The following is a 15,732-nucleotide window of genomic DNA, read 5'->3' as shown; positions in this document are numbered from 1 at the left end:
TGCTTTTTTCTTTTTCCAGTTTCATTGAGAAAAAATTGACATACCTCCTGCTCTTTTAGTGTTTTTATTTAATTTGCTGATTTGCCATCTGAAAGTATTTAGTTTGCATTGGGAAAATAGCTGGAATGCAATCAACATGGCAGAACAATTTGGGTCTCTCCTATATAATACTATGTGTTGTAAAGTTCACAGTGAAAAAAAATGTTTTAAATTGTCAATAGATAACTCAGTTGCTACGATGTCCAAATAAAGTCATTTAGATTGCTCTCTGGTTTTCTCCTACCTCTTTAGTTTTAGTTGCAATTTTTTTTTAATTGACAGATAATTGCTTTACAGTATTTCATTGGTTCCTACCAAACATATTGCAGAATTTTTACCCTCTTCCAAGATTAATGGATATTATTACTTTAATGCAATTATATAAGACCACATAAAAAGAGATGTCCAAGGAGAAATCAATGTAACATGTTACTATTGCTTATTTACAAGAACTTAAATTTATAGTGAATTTAACTTAACTATTTTCCTTTACTCTTTAAGGTGGATTTGGAGACCATGGTATGTCAAAGAAACGAGGGGCCCTCTACCAACTTATAGACAGAATAAGAAGAATTGGCTCTGGTATATCAATGTTTAAAGTTGCAGACTCTTGAGTTGCTGTACAGTGATTATTATACTCATAGCAGTTCAGTTAGCCAGTAAGATTTGAAGTATGGAAAGATGTATGCTAAGAGAGAGTCCTTTATTCATTTTTATTTAGTTGATATGTGATGGAAGATTTTGGAACTTAGTTGGGGACATTTAAAATATTTTAACTTATTTTCAGCTCCTCCTTAATAAAAAATACATTAGGTGTTTATTTTACTATTGATATTTATTTCCAAAAAATTGGTACCACAGTAAGGTGATTTTATCAAGCATGGAGCTACATCAGTTTTCGTCAAATGAAAAAATATGAATGCTTATTTTGAAACAAAATCCACTTAAAATAAATTGGCAAACTGATAAATTAGATTAAAAAACAATTAAAAATATTTTTAACTCTTCCAAAACTATGTATAGGAAAAGATTCAGGGAAACTGTTTTCTGGATTAATGATTAGTTAATATTTAAAATATTAAATATTTTAATATTGAATTTATTAATCACTATTTGTGGATTTTAGAGTTTCTTTTTAAAGTCTCCTGTTCAAAGTTCATATCCTAACTTTCCTTCAGTTGATTGATACTAATTAATTATGCCAAGAATTAATTTTTCCAAATGAAGATGCTTTGCTCTAGGATATTAAAAAATTAGATATGTTAGGGACACAGATATCAGGGGCATACATTCAGTGTTCATTGTGTTTGAAGTGTATGGAAGCTGTAAGCCATTTGTATCAACAATGATGTATCCATAAGAAAAGTAAATATGAAAGTGTAGGAAAAATAACACCGTAACAAAAAATTGTGAAAGGCTACCGAGAAAAGTTAGTGACTGCAGACCTGAGAGCTGCTCCACAGCAGACTGCGTTCTGTGGGTCTGCTCACCTGGGTGCTGATCTCTAAATCATACTGTTGTCCGGATATGAATCCCTAGGAAATTGAAACAGATGTAGCCCATTGTCCCAGAATCTGGGACCATATCTGTATCATCCTTATTTCATTTACTATCTCTATTGTGTAATATTCAGTTTTTATCTGTACTATAGAATATCAATTCTGATTTAAAGGATTAGAGATTTCGCAGGACTAAGAAAGCTTTTGAACAAAGTAAGACTTTTTAAAAATGTCTTTTTAATTCTATTGGTGACTTTCTTAGTTTTCTAGTAAAGTAGAATACATCAAAGAATTCTTCTGTGCCTTACAGAGTCTACTTGGCTTCTATCCACTGTAAGCTGTTGTATGGAAAGTCATCAAAATTTGCTTATAGAGAGAGCATTAGGAAATAGTATTTTTTAAACTACTTAAATATTTTAACACTTTACTCAAGTATATAATATAAATGAAGTTTTTCTTTAATACATTTTGATTTCAGGCATATTTATATAAATATGTAAATAAGACATTTTAACTTGTCCTTTAAGAGGTAAATGATTCTCTGACCAAGGACTTCTGTTTCACAGAATGTTTTAAATGTCACTGCAGGCTTGGAGCAAAACAACACAGTTAAGGAAAAATTACCACTAAAATTCTCAGGGCAAAGTGAGAAAAATAGAGTTCCCCGGGCTGCTACATCAAGGACTGAAAGAGTGTGGCCTGGAGGTGTTATTCCTTATGTCATAGGAGGCAACTTCACTGGTAAGACGTTCCCAGAGGGTCTATTTTGATAATGGAATAACGATTATTACATAGATTAAGTATATATTTTTATAGAATACTAATACATAAAATATAGTATTAACTCAAATAGGAGAAAGATTCCATTCACCTCAGTTGTCAGCACATCTTGAAATTTAAAAACATAGATATAGTCTTTAATTCTAAGAATCTAAAGAACTATTCTGGTTTTTAAAAGGAGTTTCAAATGTGCCCATTAAATCTAGAAGCTCTTTTCAGTTGACAAGAACAATGCATATCTTTGTTCATGGAGCCTTGTACACACATACTTGTCGAGACAGTAAGCTCATGCCTACTGATTCTGAAGACAGTGTCCACTCTCAACAATGGCTCGCTGCGGTGCTTGGAGCTAGTATTCTTTGGTTTGATTATAGTGGTGGCATCTAATCAGCGCAGCCAGACTCAGGACAGAAGAGCCACATGCAGACTTCTCTTTGGAACAGGCACTGTTTTATTAATGTCATGCCATTTTTCCAGGCAGCCAGCGAGCCATGTTCAAGCAGGCCATGAGGCACTGGGAAAAACACACATGTGTGACTTTCATTGAAAGAGGGGATGAAGAGAGTTACATCGTATTCACGTATAGGCCTTGTGGGTAAGTAGAACCAGGGAATGAGTTAAGTAAATATAGGAGGGAAAAAAATCCATAGGTAAGATTCACTTTTTAAATATTTGCTTAGTCTTTTGCCCATAAAAAAGTATGAATAAACGAATACTATGTTTTAAAGAAATGTATTCTTTGATCACAGACCTCTGTGCATCCTCCACCATGGCAGCTGCCCTTCCTTCTGTTCCAAATACATGATAGCATTGCCCACTAACCTGAGTTAGAAACCTCAGTTTTGTTTTCAGTGATTTTCAGTTTTCAACACATTGTTTCTATTGATATCCACTATATCTTTTTGTTTCCACTTTTATTCCATGTCAGTCCTCTTGTCCATTCATGCCTTTGTCCTCTCACACCTGGTCTATTTCAACTGCTCTCCTGTCTTATCAATTCACTGCCATTAGAATTAACTTCAAAAAATACTAATTAGAGCAAAATGCTACACTTTTTGAGATTCCTCAGTGTTTATAACAACCTACAGTGGTGTTTTCTAGATTTGCTTCTTTTAGGGTGATAACAATACTCTTCACAACTGTCCTGTAAGTTGTGAAAATGCTGTGTTAAATTTCAGTAAGTATTCCTACAAGTAGTGTGCTAAACCTTGCTAATATTCAGCCAATTTAAAGGAATATAGAATACAGTGTCCCTTAAACTTATTTTAAAATGGGAACAGCCATCTCATCCTTCTAATAGTGAAGAATGTGATCAGTATCCCAGAACACATTTTGGGAAATGCCAGCCTGAGAAAAAAAATCTAGATTCTTGGATATAACATTTACCACAAATTGCATTTACTGTTTCTTCTGCCACCACATCTCTTCACAAATCCCATAATCTAGCCAAGTTACAGTAATAGCAGTCCTCCAAGCAATTCTGTATAGTGTAAGAAAGACTTTTCATTGTGAAAAGTGAAAGTGAAGTCACTCAGTCGAGTCCGACTCTCTGCGACCCCACGGACTATATAGCCCACCAGGCTCCTCCACCCATGGGATTTCCCAGGAAAGAATACTGGAGTGATTTGCCATTTCCTTCTTCAGGGGATCTTCCTGACCCAGGGATCTAACCTGGGTCTCCTGCATTGCAGCCAGATACTTTTACTGTCTGAGCCACCAGGGAAACCCTTTCCCCCTGTATTTCCAGTTAATTGGAACTTATATTTAAATATTTGAGTATTTAAATTGTTTCCATTTTTGTTTGTTTGCTGAAATTAGTTGATAGGGCACGCTGTCTACTTTATACCACATCACATCAAGAGGCACACGTTCCTGCACCTACCACTTTAGTAATGCGAAGATTTATCAGTGGATTCAAGTGGTGACAGCCACATCCCTCAATTTTAAGTCGCCATCACTGGAAAATAGTCATTTTCTCATGTTGTTGTTTTCTTTTATTCTTTCTACATATAGCTGAAATTCTTCTATAAAGAGGAATTATCTCTAATCAGCTATAGCTATTTGATACCTTCTCTTATTGTTCATATGGGGAATTTAAATAAAATGATTAAATCCTTTGGAGGAAATAATTCTTGCCCTAATGACATATATTCTTGAGTTGGGAAAAATATATATTTCACTAGGTATTGGGGGCATTACATCATCTGGCTTTGTCCCATCATATTTTCCTAGAACATTTAAATTAACTTAATGAGTTAATTTAATGAGTAATGAGTTTTAATTTTGGTTTTAATTTTGGTCCTACTAATTGACATTAAGGAAAAAGATACATTTTTATTTTTCTATTTATTTTGGATAATTCCTTAATGTTTTACCTACGAATTATTTACACAGTGTTTTCTTCTAAGTTACTTTATTTATTCTTGATAAGTTTTGATTATATTTGAAGTCTCTTCTAATTCTTTATATATGATGGTTTAGTCGCTAAGTCATGTCCGACTCTTGCAACCCCATGGATTGTAGTCTGCCAGGCTCCTCTGTCCATGGGGATTCTCCAGGCAAGAATACTGGAGTGGGTGGCCATTTCCTTCTCCAGTGGATCTTCCCAACCCAGGAATTGATCCCTGGTCTCCTGCATTGCAGACAGATTCTTTACTGACTGAGCTACAAGGGAATAAAGGTCTAAATCTAGACTATCCTTCCTTCTTTCTGGTTATCTAATAGGAGTGGATATAGCTCAGGTTACATATTTCTAAATATACAACATATTCAGATCAGTACATCTTTTCTTTACCCACCCTTCAATTTTGTAAAATAAATGCATTCAAAGTGCCACTTAATTATTTTATTGATCAATTACTGTTTGTAACAAATTCATATATATATATATATATATATATATATATATATACTCATTTTGTTTTATTAATTTGGCTCTTTTCAAAGTTTTCCATTTCACTTGTTTTACCCTGCTAAGCTATTTTATTTTATATATTTCATTCTCCCATTTTTGAGCTATCCGCAGTGATACTTTGCTCTACAACAGCTATCATAACTCCACTTCCACTGTTGACTCAAATGTCGGCCTTCATCAATGATGAGGTCAGGGAGCTTACCTGTGTTCCTCATGACACCCAGCACACTGCTTTAGAGGTGGCTCTCGGGCGAGTGTCAGCAATTTACGTGTCAGCTGAAGTTCATTGTGTGTAATCCTAAAATAAAACAATGTAAGAATTTAAAGGGGTTTTGAAAAACATGTATTCAATAATTTAGGGATTTGAAAACTGAAGTTATGACTTTCCCCAGGATACTTAAATCTGTAGTTACATCACTGAAATTAGACCCTTGAGTTTACTTGTTACTGTTATAATAGTAACATTGCATTTTGGTGGTTTGTTTTGGTGCTAATTTTCCAGATCAAAGTTTGCACCGTATTATTTTTTTCAATGATAAGATGGATGATACTTTTTATTGAAGTTGATCAGGGCCTACTAATCATTCTAATCATTTTGTGACTTCTAAATTTTATTTCAAATTGCCATTATTGGCCAAAATTTCATGAAATAGTGATATTTTGCCATGATGCTGCTGCATTTATAGCTCATAAAAGTTAATTTAAATTATCAAAGAGTTTGACAGTTAATATTGCACAATATAGTGAAAGACATCTAAAATAAAATATATTTTGAGTCAAACACTTAATGCTCTACTGGACTCAATAATGGGTTTTTTTCCTTATAAGAGATATGACATATAATATATCACATTTAACAATACCTAGTATTGTTGAATATGAAGAACCTGTAAGGTGGTGCCATTGATACGAATGGCAACATTTGTCTGCTCTGTTTCTAGCTTTAATTTGGAAGGTAAATGCATCTTATTACTTCTTATTATCATCACTTTGACTAAGTTTACCTATTAAGTCAGACAACTTGTAACTCTTGCAAGTTTTAAAAATAAAACCTGAAATAATCTCCATACCGGAGTGGGTTGCCATTTCCTCCTTTAGGGGATCTTCCCAACCAGGGAAGTTAGGAGTTGAGGAGTTATTAAATTAGATAATTTAATGTGCTTGCACTCATGTGTCTGACTCTGCAACACTTTGGACTGTAGCCCACTAGGCTCCTCTGTCCATGGGATTTTCAAGGCAAGAATACTGGAATGGGTTGCCATTTCCTCCTCCAGGGTATCATCCTGACCCAGGGCTTGAACCCACATCTCCTGTGTCTTCTGCATTGCAGGCATATTCTTTACCCACTGAGCCATCAGGGAAGCCCATTATTAAATATGGAATTGACTATATAATTTAGAGCATAAAATTCCCTTAGTATTCTGCTGCAGTCAATTTTTATTCAATAAATATTTATTGGGTGTCTAATTCCATATCAAGCCATTGATAAGTGTGGAAATAAAATTTTTAAAAGAAAAATGTAGAAATCATAACTTTTTGCTATTTAACTCTAGTGCATTTCCTATTTTTAAGTTGTATTATAACTATACATTAAGTTCTGCATATCTGTGTATACATATATATATTCATATGCATGTTTCTAGATATATGATATCTTTGCTTCATCTACAGTGGTCATAGGCTTTAATCTCTATATTGGCAAAAGGTTTAACCTGAGCAATAAATATTTTTCAGTGAATATCTATTACCTTCTTTGGTGTTTATCTATTTTACAATATTACTAATTATTATCAGAAAAAAGTGAGACCATTTTAAAACAGAAGTTGTTTGATTTTATTCTTTGTAAGTCAGAGATTTATGTAACTGAATTTTTATCTTCAATTATTATATGCTAATTTTTAGTGATTGCCGGATGACCCAGAGGGATGGTATGGGGAGGGAGGTTGGGGGGGGGTGTTCAGGATGGGGAACACATGTACACCCGTGGCAGATGCATGTTGATGTATGGCAAAAACAATACAATATTGTAAAGTAAAAAAAAAAAAAAAAAAAAAAAATCAGACTTAGAATTAACTTATTTTCTTATCTTCTAGATTTTATGTATTTTAATTGCATTTCTCTTTGGTAATTTTGGTTATTCAGATTATGACAGTAGTCACTTACCCATCCTTTTCTATTGAATTCTCATTTCATGTCATTTATCCTAACTTCAGGGCCCATAATATTGAGTGTAAGGTGTTTCTTGGGTTTCCCAGGTGGCTTAGAGGTAAAGAATCTGTCTACCAATGAAGGAGCTGCAGAAAACAAGGGTTTGATCCCTGGTTGGGAAGATCCCTTAAAGGAGGAAAACGCAACCCACACCAATATTCTTTCCAGGATAATTCCATGGACAGAGGAGCTAGTCAGGCTACAGTCTGGGGTCTCAGAGAGTTGGACATGGCTAGAGCAACTTACCAGACACTTAAGGGGTTATCTATGCTAGGAAGTTATAGTTAGGCAGAGGAAGCGTGCTAGCCATGATTCTTGTTTTCAAACAATGAAGACTGGCTAACTTAAACAGAAAACAATAGGAGCAAATTTATTATTATTTATATAAGGAAATTATTTTTTTAAAGTTTTGGAAGGAATTTATAGAATTAGACTAATAGAAAAAGTGAAGAGACAAACTGAAGGAGGAATCTCAGCAAAAGCATGTTGAATTATTCACCTTGAGCATTTCCATGACTTCTAAGGATGCTTGCTCCTAACTACTAGAGTCTAAGCTCTGTCATGCACTTTGGGGCTCTGTTCTTTCAATAAATATTTATTTATTATTTTTTGAATTTTTGTTTTTTCCAGTTGTATTGAGATATGTTAATAATGGACATATAACATGTTGTTTTAAGTGTATAACATGCGTTTAGATTTGTGTATATTGTGAAATGATCATCACAATATTTAATTAAAATCTACCACTATATATAGTTTACACATTTTGTTGTTGTTATTGTTGCGATGAAAACTTTTAAGATCTCTTAGCAACTTTTAAATATATGATATGGTATTGTTGACTTTAGTCACCATGCTGTATATTACATCCTCAGGAATAACTGAAGTATGTACCTCTGACTACATTTTACCCATTTCACCCACCCTCAGCTCTTGCCTCTGGCAACCAACAATCTGTTCTCTGTATCTATTGAGCTCTATTATGTGCCAGGCTGTATTCTAGGAGCTGACATTTTGGCAGTTACCAAAACAGTGAACAAAATAGGTTTTCTGCCCACAAAAACTTACATTTTTTGTACACAGGCAAAAAAACCTATGAACATAAATGGAATATGAAATATATTAATAGACAATAAATTCTAGGACCAAAAGAAAAGTAGTGAAAGTGGGATGGAAAGGTATTTGTGTAGAATTTGAAAAAGTGAAACAAGCCATTTGGATATCTGAGAAACAGAGTTCCTGACAAAATAAATAGACTGTAAAAAGACTATGAAGTAAGAGTAAATCTGCATGCTCAGGACACAGCAAGGAAACTTCATGGCTCAAGTAGAGTGACAAGAAGAGACTGCTGTGAGGAAGGCATAAAGCTTATAGAGAACTTCCTTTGTACTTCCTGACTTTGCTCCACCAGTCTGAGGTCAAAGTAGAGAATAGTGGGTTTTGAGTTACCTTCTTACTCTCTATGGCTTAGTGGGTTTTTCTAAAGGTGGTGAAAGTTTTCGGAGAGGGTAAGTAGATCTTATAATGGCTAAGCTTTAAAAGGAAGACTGAAATTTGAAATAAAAAAATCAAAAGCTGTGTACAAGAAAACAGCATCAAATCTGGATGACATTAGAAAGAAACTAAGACAAGTTAAAGCCATGTTTTTATAAACCTATAATGTCGTACATAACTGTATATGCATATATTTAGCTATTTAGTCACTTGAGCATCTAGAATTCTTCTGTTCCTAAACCAGTGCATTTCCCATTCTTCACAGGACCATTGTAAAAGCCAGTGTGAAATGTACTTTTGCTTTCTATTATGAAACCTGATTTTATTTATTAGAAATTGTTATGGGTAAAGTTATACTAATAAAAGATTTTTCTGATTAAAAGAATTGACCATTTTAGATTTAAAAAATCAACTTCATTGCTTGACTATCTGTCTTCTGGATTTTGATTTGCAAAATATTTTCTTCTCTGACTATAACCAGCAAGAATGACTCAATGTAGGTAATTTAGTTGCTGTATGATCCTCAGATATTTCAGTTTCATTATCATTGTTTTATGGTACCAAATGTTTCAGTTTAAATCTCCCTAAAATTTGCAAATTTTGATACATCTAATATTTTACTATTTCAGTATGTAATAATAACTATGTATATATGCTTAGTCACTCAGTCATGTCCGACTCTTTGTAACCCCATTGACTGTTGCCTACCAAGTAACTCTCTGTTCATGAGATTCTCCAGGCAAGAATACTAAGATGGATTGCCATTTCCTTCGCCAGTGGATGTTCCTGACCCAGGGATCAAACCCGGGTCTCCTGCATTGCAGGCAGATTCCTTACCATCTGAGCTGCCTATGTAGGTATAAATTAAAATGTGCTACTAAAAAATCTACCTGGGAGCAAAAATACAATTCCTTGATTTTTTTCCCTACCACTTACCTCACTTTTCTTTCTATTATCGATTTAGTATGTATAATTAGCTGTTATAATAGATCCATAAATAATAAGTTGAATTACTACTTCTAACTGGCAAGGAAAAAAGGAAAAAATATACCCAACTAAATGCAGAATGCCAGAGAATAGCAAGGAGAGATAGGAAGGTCTTCTTAAATGAACAATGCAAAGAAATAGAGATAAATAATAGAATGGGACAGACTAGAGATCTCTTCAAGAAAATTGGAGATGTTAAAAGAATACACAGGAGAACTATACAAAAAAGATCTTCATGACCAAGATAATCACGATAGTGTGATCACTCACCTAGAGCCAGACATCTTGGAATGTGAAGTCAAGTGGGCCTTAGAAAGCATCACTATGAACAAAGCTAGTGGAGGTGATGGAATTTCAATTGAGCTATTTCAAATCCTGAAAGATGATGCTGTGAAACTGCTGCACTCAATATGCCAGCAGATTTGGAAAACTCAGCAGTGGACACAAGACTGGAAAAGGTCAGTTTTCATTCCAATCTCAAAGAAAGGCAAAGCCAAAAAATGCTCAAACTACTGCACAATTGCACTCATCTCACATGCTAGTAAAGTAATGCTCAAAATTCTCCAAGCCAGGCTTCAGTAATACATGAACTGTCAACTTCCAGATGTTCAAGCTGGTTTTAGAAAAGGCAGAGGAACCAGAGATCAAATTGCCAACATCTGCTTGATCATCAAAAAAGCAAGTGTTCCAGAAAAACATCTATTTCTGCTTTATTGACTATGCCAAAGCCTTTGACTGTGTGGACCATAATAAACTGTGGAAAATTCTTAAAGAGATGGGAATACCAGACCACCTGACCTGCCTCCTGAGAAATCTGTATGCAGGTCAGGAAGCAACAGTTAGAACTGGACATGGAACAACAGACTGGTTCCAAATAGGAAAAGGAGTACATCAAGGCTGTATATTGTCTCCCTGTTTATTTAACTTATATGCAGAGTACAGATTGCTGGGAGAAATATCAATAACCTCAGATATGCAGATGACACCACCCTTATGGAAGAAAGTGAAGAAGAGCTAAAGAGCCTCTTGATGAAAGTGAAAGAGGAGAGTGAAAAAGTTGGCGTAAAGCTCAACATTCAGAAAATTAAGATCGTGGCATCTGGTCCCATCACTTCATGGCAAATAGATGGGGAAACAGTGGCTGACTTTATTTTTCTGGGCTCCAAAATCACTTCAGATGGTGATTTGCACCCATGAAATTAAAAGACGCTTACTCCTTGGAAGGAAAGTTATAACCAACCTAGACAGCATATTGAAAAGCAGAGACATTACTTTGCCAACAAAGGTCGGTCTCTTCAAGGATATGGTTTTTCCAGTGGTCATGTATGGATGTGAGAATTGGACTATAAAGAAAGCTGAGTGCCGAAGAATTGATGCTTTTGAACTGTGGTGTTGGAGAAGACTCTTGAGAGTCCCTTGGACTGCAACGAGATCCAACCAGTCCATCCTAAAGGAAATCAGTCCTGGGTGTTCATTGAAAGGACTGATGTTGAAGCTGAAACTCCAATACTTTGGCCCCCTGATGCAGAGAGCTGACTCATTGGAAAAGACCCTGATGCCAGGAAAGATTGAGGGCAGGAGCAGAAGGGGATGACAGAAGATAAGATGGTTGGATGGCATCACCGACTTGATAGACATGGGTTTGGGTGGACTCTGGGAGTTGGTGTTGGACAGGGAGGCCTGGCATGCTGCAGTTCATGGGGTCATAAAAAGTCAGACACGACTGAGCCAACTGAACTGAACTGAAAAGAATATTCCATGCAGGGATGGGCACAATGAAATACAGAAATGTTAAGGACCTAACAGAAGCAGAAGAGATTAAGAAGAGATGACAAGAATCCATAGAACTATACAAGAAATTTCTTAATGACCTGGATAACCACGATGATCTGGTTATTCCCCTAGAGTTAGATTTGTGGAATGTGAATTCAAGTAGGCCTTAAGAAGCATTACTACAAGTAAAGGTGGTGCAAGTGACAGAATTCTAGCTGAACTATTTAAAGTCCTAAAAATGATGCTGTTAAGATGATTCTGTTAAAGTGCTACACTCAGTATGTCAGCAAATTTGGAAAGCTCAACAGTGGTCACTGGACCTGAAAAGGACAATTTTCATTCCAATGTCAAAGAAGGGAAGTGCCAAAGAATGTTCCAACTACCATACAATTAGACTCAGTTTACATGCTAGCAAGGCTACCCTCAAAATCCTTCAAGCTAGGCTTCAGCAGTATGTGAACCAATAACTTCCAGATCTACAAGCCGGGTTTTCAAAGGGACAGAGGAAACAGAGATCAAATTGCCAACATTCATTGGATCCTGAAGAAAGCAAGGGAGTTCCAGAAAAACATCTATTTCTGCTTCATTGGCTGTGTTAAAGCCTTTGATCATGGGGATCACAACAAACTACAGAAAATTTTTAGAGAGATGAGGTAAGACCAGACCATCTTACCTGTCTCCTGAGAAACCTGTATGCAGGTAAGATGCAACACTTAGAATTGGACTGAACAACTGGCCCACTCAAAATGGGTAAAGAAGTACAGCAAGTCTGTATATTGTCTCCCTGCTTATTTAACTTATTTTCAGAATACATCATGTGAAATGCCAGGGTGTATGAATCACAAGCTGGAATCAAGATTGCTGGGAGAAATATCAACAACCTCAGATATGCAGATGATATCACTCTGATGGCAGAAAGTTTTGAGGAACTAAAGAGCCTCTTGATGAGGGTGAAAAAGGAAAGTGGAAAAGCTGGCTTGAAACTCAACTTGAAAAAACTAAGATCATGGCAAATAGAAGGGGAAAAACTGGATGCAGTGACAGATTTTATTTTCTGTGGCTCCAAAATCACTATGGATGGTGACCGCAGCCATGAAATCAGAAGACATTTGCTCCTTGGAAGGAAAGCTATGGCAAACCTAGATAGTATAATAAAAAGTAGAGACTTCACTTTGCCAACAAAGGTCTGTAGAGTCAAAACTAAGGTTTTTCTATGAACAGATGTGATAGTTGGGACAAAAAGAATGCTGAGCACCAAAAACTGAATTGTGGTGCTGGAGAAAACTCTTGAGAGTCCATTGGACTGCAAGGAGATCAAACAAGTCAATCCTAAAGAACACCAACCCTGAACATTCATTGGAAAGACTGATGCTGAAGTTGAAGCTCTAATACTTTGGCCACTGATATGAAAAACTGAAGCACTGAAAACGACCTAACGCTGGAAAAGAATGAAGGCAAAAAAGAAGGTGCTTCAGAGGATAAGATGTTTAGATAACATCAATGAGCATGAATTTGAGCAAACTCCAGGAGATAGTGGAGGACAGAGGAGATTGGTGTGCTGCAGTCCATGGGATCGCAAAGAGCTGGACATGACTTAGTGACTGAACAGCAACTAAGGAATAAGGTAAAACATTTAATCATTTAAAGCCTACAGAAATAATAGGAATGACAAATATTTGTAACACTCAAAAAGACTATGAAATGTTCTTTCTCTGAAAAGTGAACTTAATGACGTGCATTTTATAATATTTTGGCAAATTAATTTTGAACAACTTCCTCTTTTAAATTAAAAAATTAGAAAAAGGTTTTGGTGTCTGGCACATGATAATCCCCATCTATTCAAGACCAATTATTTACGTCCTTGTATGGCTCTCCAGAGGGGTGGCTCTTAGATAAGCTATTTTAATGTAAACCCTAATTGTTGAAGTTTTAAGTGTAATTTTATTGATAGCTCTAGTTGTAGTTACTGTATTATTGTACATTTAAAACTTATTTTAGAGTCAATGTCCTTTTGTGTCCAAGCTCGCATGTGTGTACACACTCTTTCACGCACACTGACATGTTTCATGTATGCACACACACAAAATGGAATTTCTACGTTTTGGGTAGAAAAGTATCATTGACTATGTATAAATATCAGTAAATTGAGGAAAATTTTCAGGAGGATACTCTGGATAGTTCACATTCTGACAGTCCAAGATATTCTTTCAGAAGGTAAAATGGACTAATCACACCTCACCATTTGGCAGTTACTGATTTTTCTTCACCAGTCAACCATTAACCCTAGATAATTTGCCTCTTGAAATTAATTTTTCTGTATTGACTTCTTTTAAAAGTTTTCCTTTTTAAAAAATTCTCCTGTAAGGAGGAGAAATAATTCATTTTTTAATTAGCCAACATCTTTCACAAATTTAATTGTTTTTCTCAAAGTAGAAAAATAAAGTTTGTTTTTATGCTTAATAGTGAAATAATGTATTATTGCTAGATAACCAACCTAAGTGATTTACATGGGTTGTGGGGACCAAAAATTATATTAGAAATAAATGTGAATTGAAGTCTTGAGTTTAACTATATGCATAATAGCCATTAATCACCATAAGTATTTTATTATCTTATTATCTTCTAAATACTCCTAAAAATGATTTAAGGCACATATCCAACATCTTCTAATATATAAATTAGTACAAATGCACTGCAATTGATTATTTAGAGACTGGCATATAAATTTACCAGGATTACTAGAAATTGGCTGTGTTCATTAATGAAAAACTGTTCTACCTCTGACTGTGCTGTACTTTATATTTCACCAGAAATTTTAACAAATTTTCACCCTATTATAATTAACTTGTCATCAGCCTGTTTACCACCATTCACATTTTCTACTTTATTCCAGATGCTGCTCCTATGTAGGTCGGCGTGGAAATGGGCCTCAGGCAATCTCTATTGGCAAGAACTGTGATAAATTTGGAATCGTCGTTCATGAACTGGGCCATGTGATAGGCTTTTGGCATGAGCACACGCGGCCAGACAGAGATAACCATGTGACTATCATACGGGAAAACATCCAGCCAGGTGAGGGGCTGTAGAGGGCCTCGGATTTGAGGTTGACTAAACATCTTTTAATAGGATTGTGCTGTTTACATTTTAATTTCTTACAAAATGTAAATGGTTTTGTTGATATTGTGGCTCAACATTTTCCTTGATTAAAAAATACCTATTATGGTGTTGATTTGTTCCTGCAAATCAAATGATCTTACGCAATTTTTAGATTTGCTTTTTTTTTACGATTTATCTATTTTATATCTCTGGTTCTTTCCAAAAAAATGGTGAACCATAAATTAATATTGTTAAATTTTCAAAAAGCATTTTCTATCCTTAGTTCTATAATTTATGTTGTTGGGATTTAAAAAGGGTTCAGGGTTTGTCACAAAATGTGCTGCTACCATAAAAATCTATATTATATCACAGGTAGTTTCATGAGAAAATTCCAGTAAAGTGAGACATGTCCAGGATAGCTCAAATATTTTCTTGAGATTTTCTCTTAATCTTCACTACCCTAAAGACAAATTCTTAAGAATGTTTCAAGTGTCAGTAGTTCAGTAGTTAATATGTATTTAAATTTAATTTCCTCTGACAGTTAAGGTGTAATAATAACCTCATTTATAGTTTTATATTTGTTTTACCTTTCATAAATTCATAAAGATAAGCACATTTCAATTGCCAAAAGAAAAACCCTTTTGTTTAGAATTGTTTTATAAGATTGTGTGTATTTCAAGCATTGTTGTTTAGTCGCTAAGTCATTTCTGACTGTTTTTGCAACCCCATGAACTATAGCTCACCAGGCTCCTCTGTCCTTGGGATTTCTCAGGCAAGAATACTGGAGTGAGTTGTCATTTCCTTCTCCAGGGGATCTTCCTAACCCAGTGATCAAACCTGCATCTCCTGCATTGCAGGCCGTGTGTTATTTCCTTATTCGTAGCCAGTTTTATGTTACTAATACAAACATTGAATTCCTAAGAGTTCCCTGTGATTAACAGC

At 35.1% G+C, this 15,732-nt stretch overlaps 1 protein-coding gene across 2 annotated transcripts in view; it reads left to right on the top strand.

Moving 5' to 3' along the window:
• Window positions 1–15,732, top strand: part of TLL1 (tolloid like 1) — a 324,523-nt gene that overhangs the window by 168,778 nt on the left and 140,013 nt on the right. For both annotated transcript variants that reach the window (XM_025268229.3, XM_025268228.3), the window contains 4 exons: window positions 541–621; window positions 2,127–2,279; window positions 2,796–2,913; window positions 14,588–14,766. In XM_025268229.3, the coding sequence (XP_025124014.3) occupies window positions 541–621; window positions 2,127–2,279; window positions 2,796–2,913; window positions 14,588–14,766 (531 nt within the window). The remainder of the gene's footprint in view (window positions 1–540; window positions 622–2,126; window positions 2,280–2,795; window positions 2,914–14,587; window positions 14,767–15,732) is intronic.

The sequence above is a fragment of the Bubalus bubalis genome, chromosome 17 (assembly GCF_019923935.1).
Source record: "Bubalus bubalis isolate 160015118507 breed Murrah chromosome 17, NDDB_SH_1, whole genome shotgun sequence".
In the NCBI taxonomy this organism is placed as follows: domain Eukaryota; kingdom Metazoa; phylum Chordata; class Mammalia; order Artiodactyla; family Bovidae; genus Bubalus; species Bubalus bubalis.
The sequence above is the reverse complement of the archived record's forward strand: the minus strand, read 5'-3'. Positions and strand labels throughout refer to the sequence as shown.